This window comes from Dromiciops gliroides, chromosome 4, assembly GCF_019393635.1.
Source record: "Dromiciops gliroides isolate mDroGli1 chromosome 4, mDroGli1.pri, whole genome shotgun sequence".
NCBI classification, from domain to species: domain Eukaryota; kingdom Metazoa; phylum Chordata; class Mammalia; order Microbiotheria; family Microbiotheriidae; genus Dromiciops; species Dromiciops gliroides.
The window spans coordinates 183,454,021-183,477,157 of NC_057864.1; the positions used below are offsets into that span (position 1 = coordinate 183,454,021).

At 48.9% G+C, this 23,137-nt stretch overlaps 1 protein-coding gene across 1 annotated transcript in view; it reads left to right on the top strand.

Moving 5' to 3' along the window:
• Window positions 1-15,939: 15,939 nt before the first annotated feature.
• MED24 (mediator complex subunit 24) overlaps window positions 15,940-23,137 on the top strand; it is a 29,514-nt gene continuing 22,316 nt past the window's right edge. The window contains 6 exon segments of the mRNA XM_043964462.1: window positions 15,940-16,625; window positions 16,714-16,731; window positions 16,734-16,795; window positions 18,048-18,086; window positions 20,716-20,789; window positions 21,398-21,627. Of these exon segments, the coding sequence (XP_043820397.1) occupies window positions 16,496-16,625; window positions 16,714-16,731; window positions 16,734-16,795; window positions 18,048-18,086; window positions 20,716-20,789; window positions 21,398-21,627 (553 nt within the window). The 5' untranslated portion in view covers window positions 15,940-16,495.

A 23,137-nucleotide genomic window follows, 5' to 3' on the forward strand; every position in this document is an offset into this window, starting at 1 on the left:
AGCCAGACAGGGATTGCTGCCTGTCTCATCCCATTCCTGAGACCTACAACCCTTCTGGATATCTGCGTATGATCACAGATATGCCTATATTCGGGGTGCATGGTGTGGGGGGGTGGTGAGCTCCAACCAAGGGGAACTGGTGGTTCAGTGCCCAGCCTTTCTTTTCTCTCCTTCCCCCTCCCCCAGCATGCTGAGTTTAATGCTCAAAGCTTCTTCCTGAAAGGGTAAGAAAAACACTTTGGGCTTCTCACTCAACCCAGAACAACTAGAATGGCAGACTGAGAGACAGCAAGGGCCCACCTGTCAGTTGACATCACTCTTCACCCCTCCCCTTCTAGAGCTGTTGGGGGTGGCAATGTGGGCACAGTGCCCGTGGAGAAGGAAGCATTTCATTAAGGCTGAGAGCTTTAGTAATGGGGGGAGGGGGGAGACATGAGGCCAATGCGGCATCCATGGGCATTAGGCCAACCTATCACTGCCAACCGGCCCCCATCTCCATGTTGTCCTGCAGTCTGACCCTAATATTCAAGCCACTTAGGGGTGGGCCATCTTCATGCCCCTGGGGAGCTCTCAGCACCAGGAGAGAATGCATACACTCTCACCCCTGTCCCTTCCCTCAAAATCTAAATCTCAACTCTACTTCCACCTGAACTCCTCCACCATTGCCATACACCCACACAGCCACCTCCTGCCTCTCTGGTGTCTGTTCTTGGCTCACTGCCCCACCCAACCCAGGCCCCTGAACTTTGTCCGTACTGTACAGGAGAGAAAGCCCAGCCCCCCCCCCCACCTGCCAGATATGGAGACTAGAGACTCAGAGGGGAACACACAGAGAGAAAGGAGAGACAGTAGGAAGAAGAAAGACTGGGGGGGGGGCAGGGAAGGGGAGAGGGAGCTGGGGAGAGAAGAAAGGAGACTGGGAAAAGAGGAAGAAGATGGGAAAGAGGGAGGGAGATGGGGAGGGAGGGATATAAGGAGAAAAGGAGACAGAGAGATAGGGTAAGAGAGATGAGGAAAGAGGGAGGGAGTTGGGAGGAAGATGGGGAGTTAGTGAGAGATGAGTAGAGAGGGAGGGAGATAGGGGGAGAAAGATAAAAAGAGAGAAAATCTAGACAGGAAAGAGGGGCAGACACAAAGAAAAGAAGGGGATGGAGAGGAAGAGGCAATTAGACATAAGGGAGAGAAAAGAAAGGGAGACAAAGAGAGTGGGGGTGAGGGGCATTCTGTCCTAAGTCCCACCCCGTCCGAGATAGGGGAGAGAAGGAAGGAGGAGTGGTTTCCACGGTGACAGCTGGTGCGTGGTGGCCTGGCATGTGGGTTATTAATAGTGTCGTGGGTGCATTCACACCTCCCTCCCCCTCACCCCTCAGTCTGCTGCTAGAGTGGGGGTGGGGGAATTCCCTTCGAGGCCCCCCTGGGCTGATCCCCCTAGACCAAGGCAAGAGGACAGCGGAGATACACACAGATACACACGGGTGGAGGCACATGTGTGCAAACCAGGGTCCCCGCACAAAAAGGGGCCCGTCCAAGTCCACCCTGACACATCCACGCATGCCAACATACAAGAAAACAGACACACGAGAAGCAATACACCATAAGCACAGGGAGGCACACAGTGGAATAGGCACTCAGCCCCTGACGGACTGCACAGGCTGACACAGAGAGCCTTAAGTATTCTGTAAAAAAAGCCCTCCCTGCCCCTTGCTTGCCCAGAAGGCAGACCTCTCCTGGGCAGGCTACCTTGCAGCTCATCAAGCCCTTCATTCAGTCTTCTGACAAGGAGAGGATAGTGCTCCCAGCAAACCCCGAGTTCTCATCCTGCCAGGGGGGAAGGGAGACCCCGAGAGAAAGCCACCACCTCCTGAGAGTGAGATTGTTCAAGAAGGAGCCCAGCTTACAGCCAAGCTTTGGACAGCTGGGGCACAAAGGCAAGGGAGCAATGGGCAGGATTCTCTAGAATCTAGCTTTTCCTAGCTAATACCCCATAAAGCAGTATGTTGGACTGGCAGACCAGGGGCTGGGGGTGGGGGGAAGGGAGGGTCCGAGGAGGACCCAGGTGAAACCCTGAGGTCAGAAAAGAGGAGGAGGAGGCAGTGAAGTGGGTTTATTTCTTAACAAAGAAGCCCCCTCCTCTGCTAAGGAATACAACAGGAAATTCCTCTCCTCCCCCCACCCCAGGACAGAGACATGGAGACATAAACAGCAGCCACTGACTTGGGCACTATGCCCAGTGCTAGCGAGCATCAAAGGACTATGCCTCCTTCTCCCCTCCCAAGCCCAGCCTCACCCACCTGCTGGGCTCTCCTTCTCCCCACTCCTGAGACAAATCCAGTCAGTGTCCTATCTGGCACTGAGGTAAGTGGGTGATAGGACCCAGGGGTCATTCCCCACTCAGCCTCCATTGCCAGGCAGTGGGTACCTCCAATAGCTCCTCCCCCTCACACCCCCAAGCCCTCACTTCACTAGCCCTTCTGGTTTGTCCTCACACCAGCCCGGGTGCTTGGGCATCCTCCCAAACCCTCCCCCTCCTCTCCAGCTCCCCTCTGGGAAGGAAGAGGAAGATTAAAGTAGGTGGAAAGCCCGAGATGGGTGAATCCCCCTTCTCAACCTGGCACATTCTTCTCCCCCTCCCTCTTTTCCCCAGGAGCCCAACCACCAGCCAGAGTAACTGGAGCCCTGACTCGGCTTGGGGCAGCTGAGAACTGGAAGTATGAATGTCAAGGGGCAGGGGCTCTCACTACAGATGATACAGCAGGGGAAGCAGGGAGTCCCTTGGGCATAGGGCTTCCCCTACCACATCCTCCCAGTTCTTACCCCAGGAGAGGGCAAGCGCGCGCGCGTGCGCGCGCACACACACACACACAGAGGGGAAAGTGCCCCCGGTTAGAGAAGATCAAAGAGGGGAGGGCATCTCAATCAGGGAAGGGGAGAACAATAGGAAACAAGGCCCTCTTCCATTCCTGCTCCACAGAGGGGTGGAGCCCCTAAGCCCACATACTCCGAATCAAGCAGGAGCAGAGACAAATAAGAAAAAGAGAAATACCGAGTGAGAGACAGAGGACCGAGGTGAGCGCAGCTGAGCACCAAGAGCGTGCACACACACAGACACGTGCAGACAAGCACACCCACTCCGCTTGCGTGAGGCCCACACAACACTCTGCACACGGCTCCCCATTCCAGTCCATGCCTTTCCATGCCAGCCCCCTTCTTCCCTGGGCTTACACATATGCACCAATTACAAGAACACACACATGTACACACACGCTTATACATTAAAGCAGACAGCTGCCAGCAACTCAAGCTTTGGGTTTCCAACTAAAGACTAGCAGGAGAGGGGTAGGGGGGTGGTGCTGCCCAGCCCCCAAACCCCCTTCCCCAAACTGCAGCACCAGCCTGAGATCAGAAAATCTCCCAGCTCATTTGGCGCCTAATATGACTTAGCTCTGTGCTTGTCCACTCCCTTTCCCTCAGAAGCACTCTCTTCTAAAGAGAAACTGAGGGTACAGAGAGCAGCACCGAGAGGACCCCTTCAATAGGAGATGGGCAGTGGGATTGGCCCTAATCACACAGCCCTCTTCCGTATCTGGAGGTGGGGCCAGTTAATGGAGCAGGTATTAACCCTTCACTCACTGGGCACACTTTCAGTCTTTCTCCCTAGCCCCAAGACTAATATGCCTCAGGGCAACAACTTCTACTAGACTCTGTCCAGTCCCCCTGCCCGCCAATCTTCTTTTCCACCCACCCTGTCTTACGGTGGCAAACAATGGAGTACATCTGGGGAAACACCTGTGCTTTTTTGGCCAGGTTAATTATTGCTTCAAATCTCTCCCCTTTACCTTGGTGCTGCCTGGCACCTAAGCCCCTCCCAGTCAAGAAGGTGGCAGGCAGCACACAGTTGATGTTGGGCATGTCCTGTCTTCCCACCAGGGAGAGATCAAGAACTATTCCCCAACTGGAGGCTGATAGCCAACTGAGCTCTCCACCTCCTGCTTTGGCATTGGAAGGCTGCAGGCACTTAAGAGAACATTGCAAATGGCCAATACACCCAGGGCATCCCCAATCTCCACCTCCAATCAAACTGGCAGCTCTAAGAAGTAGGGTGTGACTTGTCCCCCTCTCCAGAGTTCCCTGCTTTCATGGGGGGGGGGGCAGCACTTCCTGGTTCCCCAACGGTCCCTTGTCACTGGAGTGGATGGAGCTGACTGCTTGCTAACAGAGGCAGGGAGCTGGTATATCCAACACTGTGGCAACAGAAAGGGACTTGGGGGGAGAGGGGAAGTTGTCACCTAGCTAGACAGTTTTAGTCCCAAGCCTTCACATTCCACCAGACAGGTTCGCCCTCACCAACTTGGTGCCATCTTTTCCCCACCTGTTCCAATACCATTCCTGGGTTTAGGGGGAATCTCCTTGGCTTTGGGAGAGAAGATAAATCTTCCACATGAACATACCCTTCCCCAACCATGCTCTCACTGTCAAGTTGGGGAGCGCTGGGACCTGCTCCTTGACCCAACTTGCCACCCCTTCAAGTACAAAAGAACCAGACAAATAGATCCGAGGACAGAGATGCCAATGATTAATTCAGCCCACTTGCTCACCCACTGACAACCCAGGGAGGGGGGATTCCTATTCTGAGGTGCCTTGAGTTTTCTCTAGGAAGTGGGGGGTGGGGTGGAGGAAAGAGGGTACCCAGGGGGCCCAGTCCCCAAGCCAGAAACTCTTCTCCAGGTTGCAAAACTTGTTTGCCTTCCCCACCCCCCCCACCCCCACCTCTGTGGGGGAGGGGTCTCTGAGTCAGGACCAGGAGAGACAGGAAATCTGCAGAACAGACCTGTCCACATTTCCTCCACTCAGGGATGTTCCAGAGGAAAGCTTGCCGCAACCTCACTCTCCCCTTTCCTTCATCCAACTTTTCCTGGCTCCCGCAGCCCCCTCCCCATGAGAGCCAGCCCCTGATGAAAGCTTGAGAACCAGGATCCTCAACTCGTTCTACCCCTGAGCAGGCCTCAGTTTTGTTCTGTATGGAGAAACAAAGGCTGGGCAATGTGGAGTCAGTATCATGTTGATCGATGACCCTATGCCACCTCCTCCAGGTAAGCCAGGGAATGAGGGAAGCCCAGGTTAAGAGGAGCTAGCTACCCAGGTGTCTATCCCAGCCATCCCACAGTGACACCAGAGGGATGGGAGAAGAAGAACAGGGGGAGGGGCCAGCCAAATCAGGCTGTGGGACTCTCCGCCTTCCTTTTCCCCTTCACTTCACTTCACAAAGTCCCCTGAGAGCTTTGGAAGGGAGGCTTAGCCATTTCTATCACACACTGCTTTTGGTCAGTGACATGGGTACCACGGTGCCAACATGGGCCTTAAATATCCATACAAATCATCCATAAAAGAGAAGGGGATCCTTAGACATATGTTGATGGCAAAGTATATGGGTGGGGGACAGCTAGGTGGCACAATGGATAAAGCACCAGCTCTGGATTCAGGAGTACCTGAGTTCAAATCCAGCCTCAGACACTTAACACTTACTAGCTGTGTGACCCTGGGCAAGTCACTTAACCCTCATTGCCCATCCAAACAAACAACAAAGTGGGTGGTATAAAGTGAAGGGAGAAAGAAATCAGGGCTAGTCCTTGAATCTGCATCACCCCGCCCCACCAAGGCAAGTTCAGGATCAGTCTAAACAAAATAAGGAGTTTAAGAGCCTAGAATAGGCCTCAATGGGAGTGATACTCTAGTGTCAATGGCCTAGCTTCTAAACCTTTCCCCAGAGTGATAATTCCCATAGATCTTAGGATGGGGTGGGGCATAGGAAACACCAATACTCTTACCTACTAAGCTTTTGAATTGGATAGGGAGCCCTGGGAAGCCAAAAAGAGAGGAATCCTTGTTGGTATTAGGAGACCCCCCCCCCCAGTTCCCTAGCTCCCCTTATGTAGGCCCTGTCTCTAGGCTTAGCCTAGCCAGGTAGAGAGGCCTGCTTGAATAGAACCATATGAAGCACCCTTCCCCACCCCCATCCCCGAAACCCTGGTGGCCACAGCTGTGCTTTTCTCTTCGTAAGGAAATCCAGGATGTCCTGAGAAGCCAGCAGAGCCCCTTCCACCCCCCACCCCCACCCCAACCTCCTGCTGACCCCTGGGGGGGGGGGAGAAATATGAAGGATGTCCTAGCCAGTCCCTAGCTCTAGGGGAGAAGATTATAACGCTGACAGATACAGACACTGGGAGACACACAAAAGAAAGTGACAGGAATAAAGAAAGATAGGGAGGCAAAGAGAAAGAGACCAGACAGAGAGATAAACAGATAGAGACAAACATACACACACACACACACACACACACACACACACACACACACACACAGCAATTTGAACAGTGGCAGAAGGTAGGAATGAAAAGGATAGTAGTTGAGGATATGGGGACAGCTTCAGGGTGAGGAGGAAAGATTCAAGCAAATGACTTCCCCAAGTCACTTTTAGGGTGGGGAAGTGGGAGGCAGAGGGTTAAGTCTGGTTCCCCTAAAGCCACCCTTGCTACCCATAATTGTCAAGGTAGCTTAGGCAGGGTCGCTGTCTGGGGCCATTGTCTCAGTCCTCAGACACCCCTTCCTCCCTTCTCTCACGGAAATTTCTTTCTCTGTCTCCTTAAAAACAGAGGAGGGAGACACAGGAAGAAGCATGAGAGATTAGAGAAAGAATGTGTGCATTTGTGTGCGGGAATGCCTGTATGTGTGATACAGTAAATTTGGTACAGTAATCATTCAATCAACAAATACTTTCTGAGGAGCTATTATATGGGAAACACTGGGCTAAGTGCTCTTGGATATAAACAGGTAGAAGATACATACTATCCTTGCCCTCAAGGGATTTACAGTTTAATACAGAGGGGTTCTTAACCTTTTTTTGGTGTCAGGGACATCCCCCCTCATGATACCCTTCTCAGAATGTTGTTTTAAATGCATAAGTCTATAAAAAGAAACCATTTATAATTTAAATCGTTATCTAAATGTAAAACAACAGCAAAGCGATTATGGCCCATAGGTTAAGAACCCTGGGAAGAGAGTATATTAGTGGCTATTATTTTTTGTGGCAGTCTTCTTTCCCCAATTGGAATGTCAACTCCTTGAGTGAAGGGCCAGTCTTTTGCCTCTTTTTGTAACCCTTTCCATTAGCATAGTGCCTGTTTATTGATTGATTGATTGATTAACTTCTTGAAGGCAAGGATCTATCTATTCTTGGTATCTCTCTCAATAAAGAAAGAGCAGCTCAGTGGTGCCTAGACACTAAGGCCTCCATAAATACAGTATTTGTTGTTTGTGACTGCACCTGGGACTATGTATAGTAATGTCTGTGTATAGGAGTCTGTGTGTGGGTATGTGCCTGTGTCTGTCTCCGTCCTTGGGTCCCCCTGTGGGTGTGTCCATCTCAGCGTGTGCACTTGCTCACGAGTGTTAGGTCTTCCTGGCCCAGTGTGGGTGTGTCTATCGCCCTCCTGTCCTTGACTCCCTGTGTCCCTGTGTGTGCCTATCCCAGTGTGTCTGGCTTCACAGCCTTTCCCCCTACCTTCCACCTCCCGGACAACAACCCCCTTCCTCCTCACGTCAGAGAGCTTCTGCCAGGTCAGAGGGCTCCCAGAGTAATACCAAGCGTGCCTTGCTCCTCCTACCTTACCCTCCCTTCAAACTCTGACCCCGCCACCCCTTAGGCCTTTCCCCCATGCAGAAGAAGGGGAGACCCCATCTGCCAGGAGGTCGAGAGACACGTTGCAAACCTCTCACCTCCCTCCCTATTCCGCCACTTCCTCAGTGGCCCAGAGCATGCAACTCTCCGGGCGCTTCCCAGGGACCCCGGAGTTCTCCCACCAACTCCTTTTTTCTTTTCTTGTTTTTTTTTTTTTATCCTCTCAGCCGCGTTTTTGCAACTGGGAGTGTTGCAACTGGAGGGCCATGCAGCCCCGAACTGGGGAGGCGTGTGAAGGGGTTGGGGAGCTTCTCGCGACCCGGGTAAGCTGCAACAGCCTCCCCCCCCCCCCCCCGCCGCCGGAGGAAGCTTTGCAAAAGCAGCTCGGCCGCGGCAGTCGGGAGGGCGGAGGGGGGTGGGGGGAGAAACAGGCCGCCCGTACCGTAAACAACCGCGGCGGCGGCTGGCGGGGGGAACAGTGGCCGCCTGGCAGCCGGTGCGGGCCGCGGCTCCGACAATGCGTAGCAGACGGGACCGAGAGAGGCCGGGGACCCAGTGGGGCGGGCGGCGCGGGGGGTGGGGGGCGAGGCCCGGACGCCATCTGCCCTGCAACACCACCGCCCCCCTCCTGGCCACCAACCCGCTGCAACCGTCCCGTCCCCCTCCCCCGCCCGCCCGAGTCCTCCATTTACTCCGGGGAGTTGATAAGTTGCAAGCACCCCAGCGCTGACAGTGTCACCCAGGGGCTGTTGGTGCAGGCAGCGGGGGTCCCCCGGGACGCCCCCAGCCGGGGCTGGGACTTTGCAAGCAAGCGTCCGGGGCTTTGCATAATCAATCTCAATGTATTTGCATATTAATACCCCCTCCCCCTCCCCCTTACCTTCGGACGTGGCGGGCTGGGCTGTGCGGGGGAGGGGTGGAGGGTGGCTCAGCGCGGGGCCCGGGGGTGGCCATGGGGGACCGGTGGGGCCGGGGCCGCCCGCCTCCTGTCCCCGGGGTGTGAGTGCGAGTGAGAGAGGGGAGGGGGGGCAAGTGTGGCGGCCCCGCGGCTCCTCCGGCAGAGGCGGCGGCCGTGCTAGCTCCTCCTCCCTCCCCGCCGCCCCGCTCCGCCGGGCTCGGGCTCGGGCTCGGGCTCGGGCTCCAGGCTCCGCGCCGCCCGGGCCTGGCTCACTGCTGCTCCCTGCAGGCCGAGCCTCGCAGCCCGGAGGCCTCCTCCATCCCCGCCCAGTCCCGGCCATCCCGTCCAGGTCGGCTCTACTCCGCCGGGCCCCGCCCCGCCCCCTACCTCCTCTCACCTTCTTCATCTTACTCAGTCTTTGCTTGCACTCTGCACTCTGTCCATTCATGCATCTGTCGTGTCCCACCCTCGTCCGTCCATCCCATGCTGTCCTCACTCACAAATGCCCATCTCTGCCGGATCGGTCCCAGTGAATCTCTCGGTTCTTGTTAATTTACTCTCTGACACTCCATTCCACCCGACGCTTCTCTCTCTCCCACTTTGAGCCCTCCTCCTCTCACCAGGTTACCTACCTCCTCCTGTAAGCCTCTTCTTGTCACCAGCCATTTTTATTAGTACCCTCTGCCTCCCCCGAGTGAGGTTGTAGTCAGTTAGTCACTCAACAAGCATTTATTCAGCGCTTACTATGTGCCAGGCACTGTTCTCGAGGCCGGGGGTGTAAAGAAAGTCAAAAACACAGTCTCTGCCTTCAAGGAGCTCACATTCTAAAGGAAAAGACTTGGGAAGGATTATGTACCTCCAAGATACTTACAGATATCTCTCCTGTCCTGCCCTTATGTCTCACTGTGATGCTAAGAGAATTTGATTTTTTTTTAAACAGGGCCCGAGAACAGAATGGAATCCAGGACCTGGAACTCAGAACCCTTTTGTGTATATGCAAAATGTAGGGAGTCATTTAAAAAGAGACCTCTCTAATGTGCTAGCCCCCCTATTCCCATCCTACACACCTTCCCATGCATATAGGCAGCTGCATTCATGGATATAAAACCAACCCGGGTGACGCCAAAGCCCTTTTCATCTTGGGATCTTCCAGGTTGGGCAGAGCTCTAATTACCCCAGCCCCCCACTCTGGCCCTGCCGGTTCCCCTGCTGTCATTAGCACAGTTTTACCAGCAGAGGCCATTGCCTTCCCACGACTCCCCTGGGTGGGGCCCCTCTTTCCCTGATCCCTTCTTCTTGAGAAGTGGGAGTGTAGTTTGGTCAATCACCTAATTTCCATTTGGAAAATTTGTCTGACCAACAACAACCTGTATAGATTAGACTGTCCCAACCTCTCCTCTCTAGAAGTAATTGTGTCACCGTGGGACTTTCTTGGGGGCTTGTCTTCCATAAAGGTTTGCCCTCCAGTTCTCTCATGGGATCAGGAGGATGGAGAAGAGATAGTCTTCAGACTATGGAATGCAGGGATCATAAGATCACAGTTTTAGAGCTGCAGAGGGTCTCTGAGATCATCTATCCCTTTGGAGAAATTACTCTGGATTCACACATTCATTTTACTGTTGAGGAAACTGAGGCCCAGAGAGTTCAATCGACTTGTCCAAGATCACACAGAGAGTCAGGATCTTAAACGGAGGTCTTCCTATGACAAATCTATCTATAGCTTCTCCTTTCTCAACTCACTGCCTCTCATCTTGATGGTGGGAGGGGATTTCACCATAGAATGTCAAGTCATCGTGTAAAGGTTACAATGTCAAGTTACAGAGTGGAGGGTATAAAGTTGGAGGCTGGTAGAACATATCACAGGACTCCAGTGCATGGAGAATGCAGCCCAGGAGTCAGTGCCTAGCTAGGGCACTGCCCTCGACCAAATTCCCTGGGGACAGGACAGTCAGGAATTCTGAAGGCAGGGGTACAGAGTTCAGAAATAAAGTGTATCACCTTCATACTAAGAGGCCCTCATCATGTTCTGCCCTTGACACACAGAAGCTTCGGTAGGGGCAGAGGTATAGGGGAAGGGCTAGGCATGGGAAGTGAGCTGATCTGGGTAAGAATGAGGGGAGAAGGGAGATGAAGGGAAAGGAGAAGCTGCCACATACCTCATCCCATGTGCCCCATACCACCTCTTCAATCTTCCTTTGACCTAAATACCGAAGCCCTGGAGATATTGGACAATGGGACAGGAAGGGGCTTCTTGCCTGAAAAGGGAAGTAATTGTAATCCATCTACTGTGCTCATTTAGTGGCAGATTGGGGAACACTGAAGTTCCTCACCCCAAAGCAAATTAGTTCTGTCTTTCCTAAACTTCTTCCCTTCCCCCAGCCTTAGTCCAGGCTCTTTCTCTTGGCACTCAGTCTAGGCTAGGGGACAGAGGCAAGGGCAGGAAATGACTGGCATGCTTCCCTGAGAGATGGTACCATGCCAGCTGCTTAGAGTCAACCCAAGACTGGGGCACCCAGCTCAGCCTAACCTCTTCTATCCCTTAACCATCCTCCCACTTGGAACCTCCAGTTTTTCCTAGACTTAATTCACCCCCTGCTCCCTCAAGGTCAGTGGGACTGGGCTGCATGAGAATAGAGGCCTAAGTTGGCACCAGTTCTGTCCAGCAAGAATTTTGTCTTCCACTCATTGACTTCTCTCAGCCTTAGTTTCATAGTTAGTGAACAAGGAGTTTTACTATCCTTTCATCTTGGAAAGGTGGAAAGGAAGAGCAGGGACAGAGGAAAAGGACACTAGTATATTAAGGAGAGCCAGGAAGAGGAATCTAGGGGAGAGTGGTCTAAGGGCCCTCTTTTCTTTAGTCCTTGTTAGTTAGGGAAGCAGCCAGCAGGAACAGCCTGTTCTCTAGCTTTTGTTGACAGAAGCAGTATCCAGAACCCTCCTCTTTCCTAGTTGGCATCTGTTACTATGGAATACCCCCCATTTTCTCCCTTTCCCATTCCCCTATCAATAGGGGTTCTAAACGGTTATCTCCCTAAGAAGACCTCTGCTTAAGTTCCAACACCCCACACAATGCCATGCCCCCCAAATCATTCCACATATTAGTGACAGGTGGGGTACACTGGGCACCAACCAGTCAATTCTGGAAATAAGCTTTCTGTCTCCCCCATGCCCAGGACTCCCTAAGCTTAAGGTGGGGTGGTACCAGTAGATAAAATGTGAAACAAACTCTCCAAGCTCTCTTGACACTGCCTCACTGCTTGGCAAACCTCTAAGAGTTGGGGAGGAGGAAAGGGAGGAGAGGGGAAACTGAGATACAGACAGTTGATGAAGTCAGGAATATAGGTATTTCTGCCAGGAATCTTTATTCTTTAGAAAGGAGATTGGTTATTGGGATCCTAGGGAAAAGAAGAAAGAAAAGTGTTATGAGAGTGTATAGTGGAGGTGAAGATGGAGGAAGAGCAGAATTGGTGGATTTGAAGGAACAAGGGACTGGGAAAGGCAGACAGTTGAGAAATTATTGAGCAATTACCCTGATAAGTACTAAGGAAGCCACTTAAGTCCCTCACAATAATTACCCCTGCTTTCTCTGATTCCCTGGTCTCTGATTTCTCCCCCCACCCCCAATTAGGGACTGAAAAAAACAGGAAAGGGTATTAGGGGAAGGAGTATGGGACAAGACTAAATAAATAAGCTCAGTACAAGAGAGAGGGTAGAGGATACCTGACCTCTTCCCTCCACCAAACCAGCTTTTTCTGGGCTAGCACCAAGTGGGATGGATCCTCCAAATTTTCTTTCTGATTCCTACCTTCTGTAGGAATTCTCTCTTCTTCCCATAAATGTCAAAATTCCTGCCAAATTCCACCTACACCAAACTTATTACAATCCCCGACCTCTTATACATGCACCCTTATTAACCATTAATCATTCCTACCCCCTGAACTTCCAGAATAAAGTTAATACCATAAGTCTAGAACAAGGGTCATGATGACGACACACTTTGTCTAGGAGAGCATTGGCCCTTTGCTATTAGAATATGGGGCAAGGGGGCAGCTAAGTGGCACACTGGATAGAGCACCGGCCCTGGATTCAGGAGGACCTGAATTCAAATCCAGCCTCAGACATGTGACACTAGCTGTGTGACCCTGGGCAAGTCACTTAACCCCAATTGCCTCACCAAAAAAAAAAAATGGAAAAAGAATGTGGGTCAAGGAGATGGAAGAAGGGATAGTATGGCAGAGGGAACAATTATGAACACATGGATGCAGGAGTAAAGTAGGTGGACAATTCCTTGGCTCTTTTCTGTGTCTAGGTTCCAAGGTCATGTCGCCTATTTTCCTCTGCCTGCTGAAGGGAACATGTTGGGTGAGTGAGGACCGGAGATTTTTCTCAGGAGTTCTTGTGACCAGGACAGGATGAGGCTGCTTTAAGGTCTGGGTTCAAGTTTTGATTTTCAGCACCCTGGACAGTCTCTTTCCTTCACTTCCTTTTTGCTCCTGGGGAAAGGGACGCATTGATCATTTTTTTCTGGGAGTGATGGAGATAGAACAGGCACAAATGAAGAGAAACAAAGACAATGAAAATCCCCTGGCAGGGTGAATGGAAGGAATTCTTAGCTTCTTCCCTTAGAAACTGATCATTGTGAAGGAGCACAGCACTATGGACATCTTCCTCTCTGGATCTACAAGAAAGGACAACACAGGCTAGGAAAGGAAGACATAGGCTGTATGTGTGTGTGTGTGTGTGTGTGTGTGTTCTCTCATGCTCGAATTTCTTCTTCCCCCATCTGTTGCCAGTTGACTCCCCTCTGCTGGCACCTGTGCAGATTTTCAGGAAGCAATGCTGAAGTAGTGGGAACCAATCTAGAGCCTTTGTCTCCCTATGTGGAAAAATAGGTGGGTGTCTCTCAGGTCTCTTACACCAATAAGTTCTTTGACACTCCTGTCCCATATAATAAACAGAACTTCTATCACTGTCTTCCTGACATCCTTTCCTAGATTGGGTGTTGAAATTTCCCCAGCCAATACCCTGACTCCTCATTGACCTTTCCCAGGACTCCTTTTCAGCCTCTCTGCAGCCTGCACCAGATGTTGCCACGTCATTTTTTCTTCATGTTTTTTTTTCCCCTTTGGGTAGAAGCTGACCCTTTCTTCAACACTCAGGTTCTTTCCTCCCTTAGTTCTGTCTAGCTCTGGAAGTGAAGGAGGAAAGGGGAATGGGTCTAAAAACCAGTAACTTAGGTTTGTCATTATAAGTGAATTTTTAAGAAAGGATGGGGGTGGGGAGTGGGGATAACAATGAGTTCCAGTTAGAAGTAGAAGAGGATTAGTCTGTTGGCAGTCCAAATGAACTTGGACTATGTCTTTCCCAATGGCAATCATCAAGACCCAGTCCTCTCCTCATACTATAAATATCCCAAGTAACGATGTGGTGGTCCTATCGTAACATTTAGCATGGCCAGGTGGAGAGAGCTAGGAATTGTTCTTGCAGGAGAAGGCTGTATCTGAGTTCAAGAGAAGAGGGCAACTGGCTAAAGAGAGTCAGGGGTTTCTAAGGAGCGCTCAAGGAAGAAGTTACTGAAACAAGGACCGGAGTAGAGATAGACTGAACTATATAGTCTCACCTCTAGGAAAATCTTCCTTTCTCTGATCTTTGAGAAAGAGTTGGTGTGGGAGGAGGGGAAGTGGGAGGAGGAAGGAGGGAACTATAGAGGATGTCTTCTAGTCTGGAACTGGAAATGGGGGAAGGGGAGGCCCCAGAGACAACTATCCAGAGCTCTTTGCCAGAGGGGGAGGGTCTAAGCTCTGAATGCCGACATCCTCATCTCTTAAATATTCTTCCCTCCCACCATGGGCCCAGCTCACTAGCTGAGGATCTGGCTCTACAATCCTCAAATGTTCTCCAGCCCCTGGTGGAGTTAGAGAAGGGGCAATTGAGACCAGGGACAGCTCAGTAAGGGACTCAATGAAAGAATAAGATCAAAGCTTTAGAGATAGTGAGGGGGAGGATTAAAGAAAGGGAGAGGAAAGGGAGGGAGGGAGGGAGAGAGAGAGAGAGAGAGAGAGAGAGAGAGAGAGAGAGAGAGAGAGAGAGAGAGAGAGAGAGAGAGAGATCGCACTTCTGGGGGTCACAGTGAAGTAGTGAAGTACTGGGAAGAGAATTCAAGGCAAGGGCCCCAGCTCATCTTTCTTCCTGCTTTGCCAGCTGTTTTGTATAAACACTTGACTATGGCATCAGTAAGGTAGGAACACCAGTAGCGAAGGGTAGGGAGCAAGAAGAGAAGGGAATTGGAGGGGAGTTTTGGAGAGGGAAGGGCACAGGATAGTAATAGCTAGCATGAATATAGTGCTTTAAGATTTGCAAAGTGTTTTACAGATAGCCTATTTGATCCTCAAGATAACCCAGTGAGGTAGGTCCTATTATTATTCCCATTTTACGGATGAAGACACAGACAAAGGTTAAGTGACCTACCCTGCGTTCAGACCAAATTAAGAACTCAGTTCCAGGTCCAGATCGCTAAACATCGCGCCACCTAGCTGCCAAATGCTGTCGAGCCTCAATTTTGGAATGGGGGGCGGGTAGAGTGCCAACTCCTTCACTCTCTACACCTCCTGCTTTCTTGTTCCTTGCTCCCACTGTAGAAGGCCAATATCTGAAAAAATGTAGTGTGTTTGAGACATATGAGTTGGGCAGCTAGACTCTCGTCTAGGAATAAATGGGACAGCTTTGTTTCATGCCTCAGGTTCCCCTTTGTTAATTCAGAGAGCCTGGATGTGTGGTATTTGGCATTCTGACACCTAGACTCTCCTTGGAATAAATGAGCCGCCTTCTTTTCGAACCTCAGTTTCCCTTTTGCTCATTCAAAGAAGAATGTTGGTGGTTGGGGGTGAACTAAGGCACTATTCTTCCCCCTAACACTTGTTATCTTGCGCCTCAATTTCCTTTGCAAAATCAGGAGAAAGGGTCCTCCTCTCCCCGCTCATCTACAGAAGAGAATTCAAGAACGAGGAAGGAGGGCCAGAATTCAGTGCACCCCTCCACGCCCTTTACCCAACCCCGAACATGCACAGTGACGTAATATATGACGTCACAAGGCAAATGGTTCAAAGATTTTTAACTTCAGGTCCCAGAATTTTTTAAAAAATTATTTTAATAACTTAATTTCGGTAGAATTTATTTCCTTTGTAGTCTTGTGTATTTTATCTTATTAATTTAAAACATTATTTAAAGTTCATAGGATCTACCAGCCTGTCAAAGGGGTCCATGCCATGAGACAAGAAAAATTCTGAACTTGTGGTCTTGACCGTGACGCCAGGAGGCGAGATACTGCAGGTCTGTGCAATTATCGTCACCGTCCTAGGAAAAGATAATTGGGGCGGAGTCAGGCCGAGCTTCCGCTAGCGCCCAACTCAGTTCCCCAGCGCGTCACATCACCTAAAACTACAATTCCCAGAAATCAAGCGAGGGTCGTCCAAACTCTCTTTTTCTGATATTTCCATTGGCTTTCGATGGCTGCGCCCGACCAATCATATATGGGCTCTTTGGCGGAAGCCAAAATGGTCGTGCTTCCTGGCTAGAGGAAACACTTTCCGGCGTGTGTGTCTGTTGTGGTTGAACTTCTTCAGCGAAAGACCTCGCGATTGGGACGAAGGGACTAGAGAAAAAGGGGTAGTCGGGTGGCGAGAGCGTGTGTGTGGGGGAAGTGAGGGGATCCCTGAACTGAGAGGCTGCTGCTGACAGCCAGAGCCTGTTTAACCCCTTGCTGCCTGGTCAGCCCCAGTCTCAGGGCTGCCCCATTCTGGAGCTGGGGGCTGGGCGAGAAGCGGGGAGACCCCGTGGTGGCCCCCACCCCCGCAACCAGGCCAGCCTCATCTCTCGGGCCCTGATCCGGCCTCCCCTTGTCCCCACCGCCTCAAAGTGGAGCCATGAAGGTGGTGAATCTGAAGCAGGCTATCCTGCAGGCGTGGAAGGAGCGATGGAGCGACTATCAATGGGCTATCAACATGAAGAAATTCTTTCCCAAGGGAGGCCACCTGGACATCCTCAATCTGGCAGGTCTGGTGGTTGAGAGAAGACGGCTGTCTGGAGGGGGGAAATGGAGGGGCCCCGAGTCACCCCGATTGCTATTGTGTTCCCCTTATAGAAGCTCTACTGGAGCAGGCTTGATCGGACCGTCCCCCAACCCTCTCATTCTGTCGTACCTGAAGTATGCCATCAGCTCCCAGGTATGCTCCCCCTTACTCTTTTTTTTGGGGGGTGTGTGAGGCAATTGGGGTTAAGTGACTTGCCCAGGGTCACACAGCTAGTGTCAAGTGTCTGAGGTCGCATTTGAACTCAGGTCCTCCTGACTCCAGGGCCGGTGCTCTAGCACAGCGCCACCTAGCTGCCCCCTCCCCCTTACTCTTTAGAACCAGAGGTGTCTTGTTCCATGCCCACCAAACATGAAGTCCCCTTAGAGCTGCTGGTGATGGTTATGGAAGGAAAGCATTTGTGAAGTAGGGAGCAACAGTGTCTGAATCCCCCAATAAGGACCTGTTCTAAAAGAAGGTTTAGAGAATCACAGGCAGGTGGGACACTTTGGAACTAGCGGGTTGAAGTTATGTTCTTTAGAAAAACAAGCTGAGGTAATGCAGATTTATGGTTCCATGGACAATCCTCATTTCTCTTCTTTGTGCGTGAAAACATTCATATTTATTGGTATTGTCAGTTCAGAATAACACATAATACTTCCTAATAATAATAATAATAAAGTAATAACACATAATATTTTTAAATAAGATGAAATTTTATTTTTAAAAAAGTGGTGACTTCTGGTCAGCACAGTATTGTGTGAGTTCCACAGAGCCTTTGTGGGCTGGAAGTAAGATTTAGACAGTTGCCATTATGCGAATAGAGATGTTAAAGACTAAAGTAGTTGTAGTGGTATGTAACTTACAACACACTATGAAAAAAAGTATTTTCTGATCTCCCTTTGGTTTTGTACTCCCTTGACAGAATTCTGAACTTAAAGACTTTGTTGTTGTTCAGTCTTGTCCAACTCTTTGTGACCCCATTTCATTTAATACAGAAAATATTTTTCTTCACTTCTCATCCATAAGTCATTCTCTATGATTGAAGTTTATATTTTTCTTTTCAGCCCATCCTCAGTCAATTGACTATTGCACATAATTAACCAATGAGTTAGAATGTAAGCATAGGACTTTGGAAGATTCATTAGTAATTTTTTTAATAGTTGTACTAATGACCCCCATTCACATTTTTGTCAGAGAAGAAATGAGGGAATTGCATGTTTTTACCACCCTTAGAATGAATTGGGGAATATTTCTTGGAAGAATGAGATTTCTAGGTTATACCTTGTTACTAAGCCTACCTCTTCTGATCAGCAGCATTGACTTAATACACCATTTAAGTTGGCAGTTATTCTTCCCTAAGTCAGGTCTACTCTATTTCTCTTTTCTGTCTGCTTCTCTCCCTCAGATGGTGTCTTACTCGACGGTACTTACAGCTATCAGCAAGGTATATTCTTAACATCTTTTCTGTTATAATCAGGTAAAGTGTGGGAGGTATTGTAAGATGTCAGGGACAGAGTCCCTCACAGCTTTTTGTCTTTTCTGATCAGATAATCCTTGAGACATTGTTTTTGCCTGCCAGAAGTACAGGGCACATTATGCTGTTAACTGGAACTAGTCACTAAGTGAGAGTTTCTAGTGCTGAAGGACTCTGGTTGGTAACTACTCATGAACTCAAAATAAGATTGAGGGTATTGGAGAAGTGGTACTTGGGTGCTCTTTCTGTACCATCCTGTTCAGTAAAGACATTAACTGCCTATGTGATAAACACTGAGGAAATCATGAAAAAAAGCCTCTTAGCCCAAGAAGCTTACATTTTGCTGGGGTTTGCAGCAGGAAATGATGTTAAGTTAAGCATAATACAAGGTAGGCAGTAAAGTGGGCAAAGGAGAGATCAAAGTGCTCTAGGAATATTTTATTTTGTTTGGTTTGGTTTTTGGGTTTTTTTTTGGTGAGGCAATTGGGGTTAAGTGACTTGCCCAGGGTCACACAGCTAGTAAGCATCAAGGGTCTGAGGCTGGATTTGAACTCAGGTCCTCCTGAATCCAGGGTCAGTGCTCTATCCACTGTGCCACCTAGCTGCCCCTGTTCTAGGAATATTTAAGGAGGGAGGGAGGAGTAACATGGAATCACCAGGAAAGATATCCCTGAGAAAGTGGCATCCAAGCTGAGTCTTGAAGAAGGTTATGAAATTCAAAAAATGGAGATGAAGAGTGCAATCCAGGTATGGGCAGTAACTTGAAAAAAATGCATAGAAGCAGGAGTTAGCTTGACAGGATCAGGAAACAACTAATAGTTTACTTAATTAGTTTTGAGGATGTTTATGAAGGAACAAATAATGAAAAATATGGGAGGAACTAGATTGTAGAGGACCTTAAATTCCAGGGTAAAGATATTGCTGTTTGTTCTTTAAGCAATAGGGGAATTGAGAGAAGACTGAGGAAGGGAATAAGCATTTATATAGTGCCTATTATGTGCCTGCCAAGCACTTGTGGAAATTTATTTTGATTTGGGGACCCTACCTTTAGGCTGAGATCAGAAAGCCTTAGGCCCTCAGGGTTAGCTGAGCCAGAAAGCCCTGTGGGCTGTGCAAGACGCCGGGTCAGACAGCTGGGGGGAATAAGCCCCCAGCTCCCTCCGACCTGAGTGGAGGTATCTGAGAGATGTTGGGCTCTGGTGTAGCCTGTGCTGAGGCACGTGAAGCTGGAGCACCCCGCCCCCCACCAGCCGCAGCCCTGGCTAGTGGATTATTTTGGTCTGTGGGGGGCGCAGGAAGCCCCGAGATTTGAGTGGAGAGAAGAAAAGGTATATATAGACCTGGGAGGTAGATTAGAAGGAATCTGTCAGGGGGAACGAGACGAACAGTAATGCAGGACTAGGAGCAAGAAGGAAAGGCCGGCGGACAAGATTAGAGGGGCAGCAAAGGCGACAGAGGACGGAGCAGATAGAACAGGAGGCAGCAGAGAGCACAGAAGGTCAGCACAGGGTACAAGTTGGAGAAAGTGAAGATTAAGAGGAGTTAGTAGAAAGGAGCTGAGCAGGGAAAGTGTAGCATGCCCTGAGGCAGGAGGCAGACTAAGGCCCTTATTGTATTCAAGAAGTTCGAATCTCAACAGGTGGGAAAGAGATGCAGTGGAAAGAGACCACAGGAAAGCAGTCAGGTTGTACATTTTATTTCCCTGTATTCTTAATTTTCAATAGTATCTAATAAATAAACTCTGCTTTGATTATTTAGTTAAGAGGCTTCTTAATCCTGTGCTTATCAATTTGGGAGTGGAGCAGTGTGGTGGAACTTTATAAATGGCCCACATTCAATAAACGAAGTCAGATAGCCAGCTAGTCACCAGTCCCAGAATCAGTACCCCAGTCAGCTTTAGCCCCCCAAATCAGGCCCAGTCATCAAAAATATTCTACACACTGTACCCAGTGCTTGTAAATATCTCATTTGATTCTCAACTACTGAAGATTTTGAGCAAGGGGGTGACAGAGTCAGACTTATGCCTCAGAGGGGTTATTTGACAGCTGTATGAAGGATGGATTTGAGAGAAGAGAGAATGGAGGCAGGATGACCATTACTAATTAGGAGGCTATAACAGCTATCCTTGAGAGAGATGGTAACAGCCAGAACCAGTGTGGCAGCAGTGTGAGGTAGAGACATTGATGGATGAGAGAGATATTATAGAATTAGAGTCAATAAGACTTGGCAGTTATTTGAAAATAGGAGATAAAGGGAAAGGAAGAGTTAGAAGTATGACTTCAAGGTTTCAGACCTGGATGATTGGGAGGATAGTGGTACCTTCAATAGAAATAGGGGTGATTGGAGGAGAAGTGCATTTAATTGGGAAGAGGATCAGTTCAGTTTTGGACATCTGGGTCAAAATGTCCAGCAGGCAGTGGCAATATAGTACTGTAGTTTTGGGAAAGATTAGGGCAGGTTATATAATTTTTGGAATCATCTGCATAGAGATGGTAATTGAACCCAACAGATATCAGCAGGGGAGAGTGGGTAGAGTCCCACGAACTGGAGGAAGGAGATAGGTTGGTCTTCAATATCATCTTCCCTATTATTCCCACAGTTTGATGATTTTTCTCGTGACCTCTGTATCCAGGCCCTACTGGAAATCATGGACATGTTTTGTGACCGGCTAAGGTAGTTTCATGGATTTTCTTCCCCACAGGAACATTAGGGGTTGACTTTTAATTTGGGAAATAAACTTAGCATGGGCTGAGAGTAGTTCTGTGGGCTACTTATACCCTGTCTCACCTTACTGTAACTCTTATTTTTGGCCATTGTAGTTTTAGTTCCCGGGGAAGAATTCTGAAGGTCTCCAAGGTAGACTAAGAGAAGAAGTCAAATTATTGAATTACAGATTGGGGCTGGTCAGAATTAGTGCAGGGGTTCTTAGCATAGGGTCATGAATTTAAAAAAAAAATTTTATATCTATAATTGACACAATTGGCTTCCTTCCTTTCTTTTTTTTTTTTTTAGTGAGGCAATTGGGGTTAAGTGACTTGCCCAGGGTCACACAGCTAGTAAGTGTTAAGTGTCTGAGGCCAGATTTGAACTCAGGTACTCCTGACTCCAGGGCCAGTGCTCTATTCACTGCGCCACCTAGCTGCCCCAGTCCTATGTATTTTATTTTATGCATTTAAAAACAGTTAAGAACCCTTGTTTTAGTGAGTGGGGTAGAAGGAGGCTATGTTACTGGTCTGGAATGGAAACTAAAAGCGAGGTGGGCTATCTTCATTTTTCCACAGTTGTCATGGCAAGGCAGAGGAGTGCATAGGTCTGTGCCGTGCTCTCCTCAGTGCCCTTCATTGGCTGCTTCGATGCACCATTGCCTCGGCAGAGCGACTTCGGGAGAGCCTCGAGATGGGAACCACAACAGGGGAGAAACAACTCACCATGTGTCTTCAGCGATTGAACAAGATCCTCAGCAGTACCAAGAATCGAGCCTTGCTGCATATCGCCAAACTGGAGGAAGCCTGTATGTTGTCTTTGCCTCCTAATTCTCATCCACCATCATTTCTATAGCCAGTGTGTGATGTTAAAGGAGATGAAACGTGATGCTATAACCCTTTTCAGTGGGTTATGAAACCATTCCAAATTCTCTTTGTCTCTCTCCTTGTAAATGTTGATCATATTTTGGAAATTTTGACTAGAATACCACCCTTCCCATCATAATATTTATAGATTTAAGCATTTGAAGAGATATCACAGGTCATCTAACCGAGCCCTACCCACATTATTCATCTTGTCTTCCCTATCAGTTAACTAAAAGGTTTTTAGTGAGTAACTACAACATGCTTGTTAATGTGCTTGTTGTTACTGGGGGTGCAAAATAGGTATGATATATATATATATATATATATATGTACACACATACATATGTATACATACACACACACACACACACACCCCTGCAGTCAAGGAGCTCCTTTATTCTAACTAGGGAGACAAGGCAGTTATGTATATGAGAAAATTAATACAAAACAGCAAAGAGTAAGAACTTCCTTGGAGGGTTGGTGTGCATTATTTTATTACCTTATCATTTGGAAACAAATTAATCCCTGACATGTATACTTGTCCTCAATGTCCTTTTAAATGTGCATAATGGCATGCTTTTAATGTGTCATATGCTCATTTACATAAATTATGTGAGAAAATAATGGGTTTTAGAACACCCAAAGGCCCCAGTTCAAGGGGATTGTTTGGATTAAGATTGATTGGACTGACTTTTGTGATTAACTCACTTAAAGTTAATTCAATTAAAACCACACCTATGTGGCCCTCAAGAGGGTGTGTTCTTAGAGGGTGTGAACTCTGACCTCAACATGGGACCACCGTCAAGTCCAGTGAACTAATGGATTTGGGTGATGCTAGCCAATTAGTGTGAAGCTGTATATAAGGACCATCTCTCCTCCATATGCAGAGAAAACTTGCACTCTCAGTTTGTGTCGATTGTGCTTGTGGAGGAGGGCTTGGAGAAAGGAGGAGGCCAAGAAGGAGCTCTAGGTTAGATAGGCCTTTTTTTTTGGTGAGGAAATTGGGCTTAAGTGACTTGCCCAGGGTCACACAGCTAGTAAGTGTCAAGTGTCTGAGGCTGCATTTGAACTCAAGTCCTCCTGAATCCAGGGCTGGTGCTCTATCCACTGCACCACCTAGCTGCCCCTAGATAGGCCTTTTCTTAACTTTCTGACCCAGGTGTTCTCTTTTTACTAATACTTGGTATGCTTTAATAAATGCTTAATACGGGGCAGCTAGGTGGTGCAGTGGATAAAGCACTAGCCCTGGATTCAGGAGGATCTGAGTTCAAATCCAGCCTCAGACACTTGACACAACTAGCTGTGTGGCCCTGGGCAAGTCACTTAACCCCAATTGCCTTACTAAAAAAAAAAAATGTAATTGAATATTAAATCAGATGCAATAGAATTTCAGAGAAGTACCAGAAAGTTCAATCTGGGCTGTAATAATTTGAGAAAGGGTTTGAACGGAGA